At 35.2% G+C, this 13,438-nt stretch overlaps 1 protein-coding gene across 1 annotated transcript; it reads left to right on the top strand.

Moving 5' to 3' along the window:
- Positions 1 to 896: 896 nt before the first annotated feature.
- Positions 897 to 9,153, top strand: LOC107567402 (glutamate decarboxylase 1-like). The gene is made up of 15 exons (XM_016253081.1): positions 897 to 947; positions 1,511 to 1,662; positions 2,255 to 2,497; positions 2,567 to 2,657; positions 3,337 to 3,449; positions 3,566 to 3,681; positions 3,949 to 4,028; positions 4,117 to 4,171; positions 5,629 to 5,745; positions 5,828 to 5,892; positions 6,843 to 6,921; positions 7,361 to 7,510; positions 8,443 to 8,550; positions 8,705 to 8,794; positions 8,892 to 9,153. The coding sequence occupies exons 1-15, from the start codon at positions 940 to 942 to the stop codon at positions 9,063 to 9,065; spliced, it is 1,641 nt and encodes a 546-aa protein (XP_016108567.1). The 5' UTR covers positions 897 to 939; the 3' UTR covers positions 9,066 to 9,153.
- Positions 9,154 to 13,438: the final 4,285 nt, after the last annotated feature.

Raw genomic sequence — 13,438 nt, 5'->3', positions numbered from 1 at the left:
GCAAGGTAATGTTCAAGGACTAAACATAGAAATCATTTAACCAGTGAAACTGATGGAAGCAGCATGCTCAACCTGATTAAAAATCATGAAAATAAATAATAAAAACAAACCTACATATCTCACTCGCTGTTCCCTCTATTCACTTTGTCCAAGCTATTTGCACACCATTTGAAAGACTGAGCTCCTTTGTGCTCCTCTTAAATAGGATCTCTGCTGGCCTGCCCTCGCTGCAAAGCTAAGTCACCGTCTTTTATATCTCAAAATGTAGACATATGGACGAAAGGATATCTGATTTGCATCAACAATCTGAAGAGGTTTCACATTGTATCTGTTCCCTCAATACTGTGATACTGTGACGTTTTAAAACATTTCCTAAATTGTTTCCCCAATAACATTATGCATGGTGTATTTTGTTAGTTATTTGTCAGTAAGAATTTAGATTTAGACAGAAGCCTCCCTTTTCTTAGCAAAAGAAAATCTGACAGGTCAGAGATTTTGATTTTTTTTTCCTGATGTACATACAGCATGTAAAAAAACAAGCCAGCAGGATTTATAAAGGGGAAATATTTGGCCTTGAAAAGTGACGTTTCTGTCGACTGAATGCCTCAAGATTTGGCCATCTTCACATAAACCTGTGTTTATTAATTTTTTTTCATGCCTAGGCATCTGTCGTCTGGAGGCACTGCAGTGCGTGAACACATTCATATCAGTTAACAAAAGAAGAGACAGGGTCTGAAAAGGTGATGAGGCCATGGGCGTTTTCGTCCTTATGTAATAGCATTGCTTCAACTGGGATGGAAAACCATGCACTATGACCACACCCAGTTTGACTGAAGGTTGGTTGATTTTCAACCCTGGGGCAGAGGCTGGGGCTTTTATAACTCTCAGCCATTTGGCACAGACTCTACATACTAACAGTCTACAAGAGTGGATGCCTCAATGAGAAGGTAAACTACATTGACCTATTGTTGTATTTTTATTATATCATGTTAGAATGCCAAATTACTTTCATTTTTGCCATACTGTACAATTTCCGAATAATTTTATGCAGTTATTTTTGTTAACATAATCAGCGATTGGTGCTCATGTTCAAATAAGTGGCTGTTCACTGTGCTGATATTAAACCATTTCGGTTTTATTTTCTAATTGAAGTGGTATAATGTAATTTCTTAAGTTGTGTTTGTGTGTATCTGTCAGTGCTATTATTGTTAACTAAAACTATTAAGAGTTGTTTTTGTTAATTGAAATACAGTTGAAATAAGTATACACCAAATATTAGATGAAAAAAAACCTTCAAAGGAATTTAGAAATGTTGCCTTGGCAGTTTTCTGAAATAAAGTTGAAAATGAATAAGTGAAATTAGTGAAACTAAAACTGAAATGAAAATAAAGCTAAATAGAAATATAAAAAATTAACAAAAACAACAGAATTACTAAAACTGAAATACCTAATAGTAAAAGAACTGGTGGTATCTGTGTGTCTTTGAGCTTGTATGTTGATGTGTGTGCAGGTCTCCAGGAGACATTATGGAGTTAACACAAGCTGATAGGCGGCATTTAGACAAGAGCAAACAAGACACAGGCTCTTTAGGAAACAATGATGACTGCCTGACATACGATAGTGGGCGAGTTGCCCATGACTTCAGCTGCATCCACAGCAAAGGTACAGCAAATACTCAGATGAAAGGGTGTTGAAATGTCTGAGCTTCTCTCCTGCAGTACAACAATGGTAATAGAAACAATTTCTGAAAAGAAATAGAGCCCAGCATTGTGGGATGTTTCGCTCTTTTCAGTTTGATATCAAATGTAATGAATGTTTTGACTGAACATGCTCAAACGTACAGAAAGCTAGTGCAAATAGCATGGTTTGACATCTATTCAAATATTGTTCCAATGAAATGAAATGATATAATGTAGAAATTGCACTCTAAGCCATCGGGGATAAAAGTGTTTCCAAATGAAAAAAAAAATTAAATGTAATATTGATTTAAATTAAATAAAGCTTTCAAGAGACTCGTTTTTAATTCAGCTACAATTACTTACACAAAGTAAATATTTTCCTTCAATGTGGTGCATTCAAATTATTTTAATTAGCAGCGCTTGCAAATGTTTTACAGTTTTCAAATGAAAAATGCAAACTAAACCACAGAACTGTGTTGCAACGGCTCTGGACATTGTAGCCAGTACATAGTGCTCATATTGGACCTGAATCACAAATAATTTGTGAGAATGACGTGCATTTTGTGTTTGTTCAGATCTGCTCCCTGCTGAGGATGGAGAGGAAGCAACCAAGCACTTCCTGCAGGAGCTGGTAAACATCTTGCTGGCCTACATCAATAAATCCTTCAAACGCAGCTCCAAAGTTCTAGACTTCCACTATCCTCACCAGCTTAAGGAAGGTCTGGAGGGATTCAGCCTGGAGCTCCCTGACCAGCCAGATAACTTGGAGCAGCTGCTGGTGGACTGCAGAGACACACTTAAATATGGAGTTAAAACAGGTAAGAACATGCAAAATAACACAAGTCAAAGTGGAGGTTTTTGTTAATGCTGCCCTTTAATGTTGCCAGGTCATCCAAGGTTTTTCAACCAGCTGTCAACTGGACTTGACATCATTGGCCTGGCAGGAGAATGGTTGACGTCCACAGCAAATACAAACATGTAGGGCAGGAGTTTAATTTCTTCAACATTCATATTATAATTATAAATGAACAGAAAAATAAATGTAAGGGCGTCCAGGGATGGTTTTTGGAACACATTTAAAATTAGGTATAGGGATGAAACTAATGAACTGTTTTCCACATTGATTCATTGTATTTTTGATCAAATACATGCAGCCTTGGTGAGCATAAGAGACTGCTTGAAAAAATATATATATTTTAAAACTCTTATCGACTTTTAAACAGTGTAACATGTAGGTTTCAAAACGGCTTATGTTTTAGCTGTTAGCTATGGGGAAATTATTCATTATATTTCTAATATCAAGCTTGAGATAAATAAAGTACAAAAAACAATGAGTCATGTATGTTAAAGTCGCCATGTAACAGAAGTAGCAACAGATCATTTCTGTCACATTGTGATGGAAAAAGATGGACGGAGGCAGATCTGAATGTGAGCTTTCAGTATGTTGTAAGAAAGGGGCGAGTTTTAAGTGGACTAAATGATTGGGGAAGTCGTGACATTTATGACATTTTTATTTAAAAGTATGAGGTCAAAAAAATCAATAAGATTTTCAGAAAATAAATTTTCCATTTCCAATCTGACTGAAAGCAACGTTTGTTACAGTTTCCATTATGCTTCTTTAGTGCACATATGAGTCTAAGTTCTTCTATTTTTACAGGTTCACTTATGAAATATCCCCAGTCTTTATACTCATGGAGGAAGTAGTTCTGAGAAAAATGCATTCAATTATTGGATGGCCAGAGGAAGATGGAGATGGCATCTTTTGTCCAGGTAACATCCTGAAAGCACACAAATACAGGAAGCATTTATATTTGTGTTTTGAAAATGAACATTGGAACTTTTCTATCATTAGTATTTCATTAAACAGCTAATGGCTTTCTCTGCAGGAGGCACCATGTCCAATCTGTACAGTGTGTTGTTGGCAAGGTTTCATCGCTTTCCGGTGGTGAAGACCCACGGGATGTCTGCGATACCTCGCCTGGCACTGTTCACCTCCGTGCACGTACATAATCTCATTATTGTTTCCTCCACTCTCAGCGGGCATGCTGTGACAGCTCCACTTACTCAATGAGACACATAGCACAACACATTTCAGCTATTACCTCCTGACCCGCTGATTGGGAGGTCAGACGTTACGTGTCACAGCAGCGTTTTTTAAAAGTGCAGATAAACTGACGTTAATTTGAATATTTCTTGTTATAGTAAAGCAAAAGGTCAGATCATGTTAGCTGTTTGCCTGTGCATGTTTAACATACGCTTTCCTTATTAGAGTCATTATTCAATCAAGAAGTCTGCAGCAGTTCTCGGCATCGGCTCTGAAAATGTTATAGTCGTCAGATGTGATGAAAGGTGAGTTTGGTGGATGGAATCATACGTTCATCATTTGCAATGTGTCCAGTTTACCGAGATTAATACAACTTTTTGGTTTCTCTCTGAGGGGGAAGATGATCTCATCAGAACTGAACTCCAGCATTGAGACAGCAAAGTCTAAGGTTAGTCAAATGAGCTGACTTTGAGCTGATTATTTTTATTATAAACGTTTGTTTTCTGGTTCCCACCATTTACGGATCATACCTCCATATGACATGCAACATTTCATATAACAGACCTTAGTCAGGTTAGACGCCATATTGAATTTAACATGAATGCGAACAAGGGTGTTGACACTGTATGAATGTTGTATACCACAGAATTTTTTTCAAAAATGTTTTATGGAGTTTTTGTGCACTGAAAGGTTATTTATTTTTATTTTTTATTTTTTGTTTCGTCACCTGAACAATCAGTTTGTTAAACAACAGCACTGTACTTCTATCCCTCACAGCCTCGTTTTAATTCCTGTCAAAAATTAAATATGTCACTACCCTGATTAAGTTCTATAGCACTTTGTATCACTCTGCTAATTTGACTGTAATCTGTTGAACTGGCCATATTTTGTCTAAAATGTCTGGTTACTCAATATCAATGTCTTATTTATAGGACTGTTATAAATGCTTGTATAAAAGCCATTTTCACTTGCAATCATGCTGTAGTAGCCGACTAAATATCAGCTTGTGGCAGGGGTGTGATATGGTCCATTTTAGACGTGTGAGATGTGGTTACACCAGACAAAGTAATCCTAGTTAAATTATCTAGAATCTAAAATTGAACATTATGTAATGTTAAATTAAGCAGAAAAAAGACAATGTGGGGCAGATTAAAATTTCAGATCGCCTTCTCAGCCAAACTTATCAGATCAGTAGAAATGTATCATATCAGCCGAGAACTTGGAAACAATTGTGATTTTATTTCCCTTCTATCTCTCCATATTTTCATTATTGGCAAAATCAGTATGCACGACATGTGGGAACTATACTGGGAGATAGTTGCATTACCTACTGATTCTGTTCAAATAAATGGCAGTTCTACCACTTTAAGGTGTAAGATTTAATATGCAAAGTGAGGGGGTTATCTGTTCTATAGCCAAAAATTATGACTATTATGAATATATTGAGCAATGTAATAAATGGGCATGAACGGGACATTTTTCCTAAAATTGTCTTGCAGGTTAAATACAGCCATTGCATATTAAATTAACTGGCGTTGAAACTAAAATTTCTGCAGTTCCACACATTGAAAAATGAAGGGAAAACAATAGTCTATATCACAGTAGATACTGTAGGACCCTGCATGATATTCAGGTCAGCAATAATTTTGATCATGCACTGAAAAAAAGGGTTTAAAAACATTCTTAACACAGAAATTGATAATAAATGTTGTAAACAATTACTAAGAGACATTAAGTAACACTGAATTAAACATGACATTTTGCAGTAGAAAAAAAAAGAAATTGTATTTTCTTGTAAAGGCCCATTCACACTGCACTGACAGATGCAGGCAAACAACAACAGACATGTTTGTCTGGATTTTTTTTTGGTCAGTGTGTTAGCAAATCTCTGTTTGCTGTCTATAGGGTCTGGTGCCATTCTATGTTAATGCAACAGCAGGAACCACAGTCTATGGAGCCTTTGACCCTCTGAATGAAATAGCAGACATTTGTGAACACCATGGCCTATGGATGCATGTGGATGTAATGCATTTTATCTTATTAGATACATTTTATTAAATATAGTCAAAATGAGGCAGTGCTTTAATACTCTTGTCTTATTTAGGCAGCTTGGGGTGGAGGCTTGCTTCTGTCCAACAAACATCGTGTGAAACTGCAAGGAATTAAAAGGTAACCTAAATCAAGCATTTTGATTGTATAATGTGTTCCTGTTGCTCAATGGCATAAGCAACGCCAAGGTCATGGGTTTGATTCATGAAGTGATAAAATGTATACCTTGAGTGCAGTGCTTTGCTTTGGATAAAAACCTCTACTAAATGCATAATTGTTAACTGGGAAACATTCAGTCCATTTAACTGTTAGGAGTGCATATATCATTGTTTTGTGATGTAATGCTTTAGCGTAAGCAATGCCAAACTCCAAAAGAGCTCAGTTAACTATATCTGAGATTCAATGACACTTGCAGATTTGCTGTGTGCCATAGAACAATAATGGAGTGACTGTTTGCACAGCTTGTAACATTTTCTGATCCCACTGTCTCTATTGCTAAAACAGCCAAATATTTAAAAAAGTACTTTTTTAGTATTTACCTGATCACGTTCCTGTTTACATGCTACCTGTTTGTTGGACTCTCATGTTGCTTTTAAATCTTGTTGGCTAATGCAAGCATGGGCTGCTTCATCTACCTTAAGTGTCTGCAGTCAGTTCTCTGGATGCTTCTTCAACATCCCTCGGTTTCATTTTCTTTTAATCAACACAAAGTGTCACCTTCATTGCTATTACATTTGGTGTTCTGCGGGATAATTCACGTCATGTAGCTCCAAAAGGAGTGTGGTGAAAGCACATTGACATTTACTCTGTGAGACTGTGTTAAAACATATAACACACTCAACCCCTGTCAGCCTAAAATCTTTCTTACCTTCATTTCTTTTGTACTGACGGTTGGCCAGAACCTGCAATTACAGCCTTGCTCCTAGAAAACATCAAATTGATCAAAAGTTTCTGTCTAATGGATTCCACCTCCATTTCAAAAATCATTTTATATTTTCAAAGTGTATTTTAAATTGGTGGAATTATTTCAACATCTAACATCATCATTTTATTCATATGCATTCATCCAGAGCCCATTCTGTGACCTGGAACCCACACAAGATGATGGGCGTCCCACTGCAATGCTCAACCATTCTAGTGAAGAGGAAGGTGAGCTGAGAATAGCGAGATGTAAAATGTGGAGAAAAAAAATCATATAGTAAAAAAATATATATATATATTTTGTATGTTTTACTGCTCTGAAGAAGCTGAATAACATAAATGTACTTAACATATATAGGTGAATTTACACAAATTGATTTTGTTCAGAAGGACATGCCCTTGTCAGTAGTGTCAGCCTTTTGTGATGGTTGTATTTTTCCCTCAATTTCCCTGAGTGACACAGTTGGATCTCAATATCAATCTCTGAACGCAAATGATGCAGACTGCAAAGCATGCAAGTCAGTCACGTCTAGGAATCAAGGTTTTGTCAAGAACAGTGGGCAGCTTTACTGCTCAAGACAAACAGGAATTCATACACATCACAACAGGCTGCAAAGAGTCATTGATTCTTGAGGAGGTATTGAAAATGGCCATGTGCTGTTCTCAGGGCCTCCTGCAGGAATGTAATCAGCTGTGTGCCGAGTATCTCTTCCAACCTGACAAGCACTATGATGTGTCCTACGACACTGGGGACAAAAGCATTCAATGTGGACGGCATGTAGATGTCTTCAAACTGTGGCTCATGTGGAAGGCAAAGGTTTGACAGACAACCTTAACCTCTCCTTATACAAACAAAATGTGCTTTCAACCACCATCAGAAATGTGATCTGGAAAATGACAGCTCCCAGATGGAAAAAAATACTTTTATTTTATTTTTATTTTTTTTGTGGAGAAGTGAAGAAGAAAGAAGTGGAGGCAAAAGATTGTTTGAAATAGTTCAATATCCAGAACTGAAAAGTAGGAATTGTACCCCAATTATATTAAAAAAAAAGAAGAAATCAAAACATATTTTATTTATTCTTTTATATAACCATATGTGACCCTGGACCACAAAACCAGTCATAAGGGTCAATTTTTCGAAATTGAGTTTTATACATCATCTGAAAGCTGAATAAACAAGCTTTCCATTGATGAACAGTTTGTTAGGATAGGAAAATATTTGGCCTAGATACAACTATTTGAAAATCTGGAATCTGAGGGTGCAAAAAAAATCAAGATATTGAGAAAATCGCCTTTAAAGTTGTCCAAATTAAGTTCTTAGCAATGCATGTTACTAATCAAAAATGAAGTTTTGATATATTTACAGTAGGACATTTTCAAAATATCTTCATGAAACTTGATCTTTACTTAATGTCCTAATGATTTTTGGCATAAAACAAAATCTATAATTTTGACCCATACAATGTATTTTTGGCTATTGCTACAAATATACCCAAGCGACTTAAGACTGGTTTTGTGCTCCATCACATATTCTATTATTCTTTTCTGTGAGTGAGCCTTTGGTTTCATCTACTTTTAAAATGTTTATTTCTCTTCTGCATTTTTAAGACTGATTCAAAGATTTCAAAGATTTAAATATGGCAGAATGACACACACATACACACAAACTAAACCTTGAAGCACAACCGTCCAAAAAATTTTTTTTATTTTTCTTATAGAGAAAGCAAATATTAAATAAATTCTTTATAGGGTTCTGAGGGTTTTGAAGCACAGATCAACCACTGCCTGGAAAATGCAGAGTATCTTTACTACAAACTGAAGAGGAGAGCAGACTTTCAGCTTGTCTTCAAAGGAAAGGTTAGTGCCATGATTCTGTAAATTTTCAGCATATTTTAAGATGAAAATTGTTTAATAATTCGAACAGTTGTTAGAGCTCATGATGAAGTTTGGTTCCCTGTGCGTTACATAAATCATCGCTTTATGATTTAATATATTTAACATATTATTTCAGCCCGAACACAGTAATGTCTGCTTTTGGTATCTCCCAAAACGACTGCAAAGCACTCTTCCAAGCCCAGAGCGAGACAGAGAACTTCATATGGTGAGTCAAGAAATGAAGCCTTTTCATTTCTTAATTAACCAGTAAATTTAGGAAGACAGTTTATCTGCTTGTAAGCTGACATTATGAATTCCCACAGGTGGCTCCAAAAATCAAGACAAAGATGATGGAGGAAGGATTCACAATGATTGGCTATCAACCTCTGGAAGACAAAGTGAATTTCTTCCGTTGTGTTTTCTCCAACCCAGCCACTCAGAGGGAGGACGTGGACTTTCTAATAGATGAAATCGTTCGTCTGGGCTGTGAACTGTGAAAATCTTTCTTATAAAAATCACAGGATAAATATTTATTTATTTATAGCCTTCTTTCTTCATACACCTGATTCCAGTTATCAGTACATATACAGCACTGTGAGCTAAAGAATTTAAAGCTTTCTATCTTTGAACATTTTTTATATAAGCAATTAATATAATTTATTATATTAATAATTTATTCTTCATCTAGGTGAAGTGTGCTATATTTGATCTCCTTTTCAAATCCTGTAGCTTTTGACTAATGAACATAGGAACTAAATTATAAATGAGGTTTGAAAGACATTAGTGGAGCCACATTGACCAAAGGGAATAGATGATCACATGCTGATTTTCATTAAACCAACATGTTGCTTAGAGATGAGTCATCCCTTATATACCGTGACTAAATGGCACCTGCTCTTTATCAAGATGAACAAGTAAAGTGCATTTCGAAGGGAAAGAATTACTCAGGTCTTTGCTCATTTGTTTTGCAGTATACTAGTGCCTCCTGCTGGTAGGATCTACTAATGGCTGGAGCTACTAAATTAATTTAATTATGAGATTGTGAGATACTGAACACTGTAGAAGAGTCAAATATTCATGATAACGTTCATTTAAAAAAACATATTTTCAAATCGAGCACATTTTTGGTCTCTGTATGTCTGAATTTGTTTGCAGCTTGCTGGTTTTCATTCTTCACTCTTTGTCCTACACGAAAGGAATTTTGCGTGAAAGTGATTTTACACATTCATTTATTTATTTGTAGCCTACACCACCTGCTGTTCAAGCTCCATTAGTAATAAAATGATATAGCATGCAGGTTCCTCTGAATTTAGGTTTCTTATTGCAGCACAAGCCGTCAGCTGGGATTAATTTGTCTTCTAGCCCACAACTGACAGTTAAGATTGAAAATCAGTCAGAACAGATTTATTTATTTTTTTTACCCTTTTTATCCCAAGCTCTTTGTCCTGGCAATATTTTTTATCCATATATTTCCCAAATATATATTTCAAAAGCAGATGACAACATCCTTGTGCAGAGCATAAGAGGATTTGTAAGCGTGTGTGACTGTGAAGATGGATTGTGTCAGTGTTGTGTGTTAATGGCCTGTTAAAGGCCCCTTTGGATAGGTGATTTACTAAAGTTAGAGAAGAAACCGACATGTGCACAACACCATCAATCATGTACAGTGCTGCCTGGCACTTTGCATGATTTCAGCAAATGCGTGCAGTTCTGTAGCATGTTGACATATGCAGGCCAAGGTAAATGAGGTGTGCTCTTTTGGCATTGTTAAGCAGAGCTCTAAATATGGATACTGACAAAATAACATGCCAAAAAAAAAAAAACTGCTGGAACGCCACACCCATATTTTCTTATGAAACATTTAATTTTTAAACTTGGCGGAAATGTCTGTAAAATTAATGGATAATGTACCTTTTCTACATGTAGCTTTTTCACATTTCTGAGTTTGAAATGTGGAATTAAATGTAGCAGTCTATGGAAGTACACATGGAAGCCCATTTCCACACAAGAATATTTTTTTAATTATTACATAGAAAGCTGAAATTGATGAATAAGAAACAGTCATACAAAGTCGAAGTCACATGTTTATTTCTCTCATAATTTCAACTTTTTGTCATGATGATTTTATCTCATTACTGGTTTTGTCATAATTTTTACTTTTTATGTCATAATGACTTTTGTCTCAATTTTAACTGTCATATCTTCCTCAGCTGCATTAGAAACACCATTGCAGCTAAGGTGACTATTTTTTGCAGTTTAATTCCAGAGTAAAACTACACAAAGTATAGTGTTATAAATGCACATTTAAAAAAAAATTTAAATAATAACTCTGCTAGATTTAATTGTTGTGGAATGGCAACATCACAGTCATGCTGGAACAGAAAAGGTACAGCGTGTTCTGCTGTAAATGTTTGGCTAAGGAGACAGCATGACTGTATGCTTGAGTTTATGCAGCTGTGATAGAAGGGTGTAGCTGAATCAGTCAAACCTGTTAATTAAGAGTACAACATGTAAAATATGTACATCCTTAATGAAAAACTGATCATTCATAATAATTTGTGAGTCTTCAATACAGTTTGGTTTAGGGGTTGCACAGACTAATTGACTAGTCGACTCGACTTTAATGCTCTGCCATGACACTTTAAGCTTGACGTTGACTAGTCACTGATCCTATATAGGGCGCAACAGAATAAGAAATTACGCTCAGTTTACAAACATTTAAAATGACAAATAAATGCATACTCCGAATGCGCTCCACAGTGTGATAATACTTTCAATGTTAAAGTGCAAATTAACACCTGACCTCTTGTGGGTTTGCTACTGTTACAATTAAACATCGTAGAAGGGTAAAACATGCCAGGCAGACATTGTATGATGTAGGCCTAAGCAACTAGCAGCTACAACAAATACAATTTATAATGGGTGTGTTAGATTTATAGTGTGCGAATAATCAAGCATAGACAATAATCAGTTGTATTGGCAGCACCGAGGGGCCCCCAAATAAAATTCTGCTTAAGGCCCCATAAAGGTTGGGCTGGCCCGGCACACAGAATCATTGAGTAGTGCGGAAATGTATCGTCAACACTGTCCTGTGATTTCTCGATAAAATAGCTCAGAAACTGAAAAGTTCTATAGCATATATTTCTTAGTAGCCTAACTGAAACCCACAGCTTCACTATTATTAAAGAGACGCTGCCAGGTGGAATTAATCACACATGCAATCACTCTCTCACTGCATTCATATAAATGTAATCTTTACTGTGCTACTTTATCTGTATATGATTTAAAACGAGCAGAAATCTGTGAGAAATAAAACGACCCAAAGACAAAAGAACTGATAAAAATGAGCTGTTATAGGAGCAATTAATAGCCATGTGGGCAGCACTGTGCACAAAATGTCCAAATCTCAGCTCAAGGTTCAGGCTTATTTGTTCATTAGTGACGTCATCAGCAACTAGTCGACATCGACTCGACTTTCATCATATAAATGTCGCCTTTAAAAAAAATCTGACGTCGTTCAACCCCAGTTTGTGTAGTGATTGATTTGTCCCAAAATTGTAAAAGCATCAATCCACATCACAATGTGAAACAATAAATTGCATACAACAGAGATGTGTGCTCTTTTTATAGCATTCCAAGAACAATAGGTGGGGAAAAAAAGCAAAACTACTGTCATCAATCAAGTGTGATGGGTGGTGTTGACAGCTTTTGATGCAGATGGGTGAGCCTCACTGGGCCAGAGCTTTTCTCACATTTGGATATCAATGTACAAATGTGGTATTCAGAAAATTATTATTACTTAGATCAAAGACTATAGAACACCCTTAAAGGGACTTTGCTTAGATGTACATGTAATAATCTAATTTAATGTCCAAGAAGTTACTAATAACATCATCTGTGATGCATACTACCATTAACAAATTAGGAGCCAGTAAGATTTTAAGTTTCTGAAAAAAAGTCACTTATGCTAATTAAGGCTGCATTTATTTGGTAGTAAAAACTGGAATATTATGAAATATTATAATTTAAAATAACAGTTTTCTTAATCTATTTTTTTTAAAGAATTTTCAGCAGTCATTCATTACTCCAGTCTTCACGGTCACATGATCCTTCAGAAATCATTCTAATAATTTTTAGGTGCTCAAAAAAAAAATTTCTTATCAATGTTGGAAACTATAATATGTTTGTTTTCTTTGATGAATATAGTTAAAAAATAACATTTCTTAGAATTTTTTTTTTACGCAAAAGTCTTCACTATTGATTTTAATCGATTTAACGCATCGTTGCTGAAAAAAAAAAAAAAAAAAAAAAAAATTTTTTTCAAAATCATCTGTGATGCATACTACCATTAACACATTAGGAGCCAGTAAGATTTTAAGTTTCTGAAAAAAAGTCACTTATGCTAATTAAGGCTGCATTTATTTGGTAGTAAAAACTGGAATATTATGAAATATTATAATTTAAAATAAGTTTTCTTAATCTATTTTTTTAAAAGAATTTTCAGCAGTCATTCATTACTCCAGTCTTCACGGTCACATGATCCTTCAGAAATCATTCTAATAATTTTTAGGTGCTCAAAAAAAAAATTTCTTATCAATGTTGGAAACTATAATATGTTTGTTTTCTTTGATGAATATAGTTAAAAAATAACATTTCTTAGAATTTTTTTTTTACGCAAAAGTCTTCACTATTGATTTTAATCGATTTAACGCATCGTTGCTGAAAAAATAGTAAAAACTGGAATATTATGAAATATTATAATTTAAAATAACAGTTTTCTTAATCTATTTTTTTTAAAGAATTTTCAGCAGTCATTCATTACTCCAGTCTTCACGGTCACATGATCCTTCAGAAATCATTCTAATAATTT

This window comes from Sinocyclocheilus grahami, unplaced genomic scaffold (genome assembly GCF_001515645.1).
Source record: "Sinocyclocheilus grahami isolate Dianchi unplaced genomic scaffold, SAMN03320097.WGS_v1.1 scaffold1156.1, whole genome shotgun sequence".
Taxonomy (NCBI): domain Eukaryota; kingdom Metazoa; phylum Chordata; class Actinopteri; order Cypriniformes; family Cyprinidae; genus Sinocyclocheilus; species Sinocyclocheilus grahami.
This window is presented reverse-complemented; position numbering and strand designations above follow the sequence as displayed.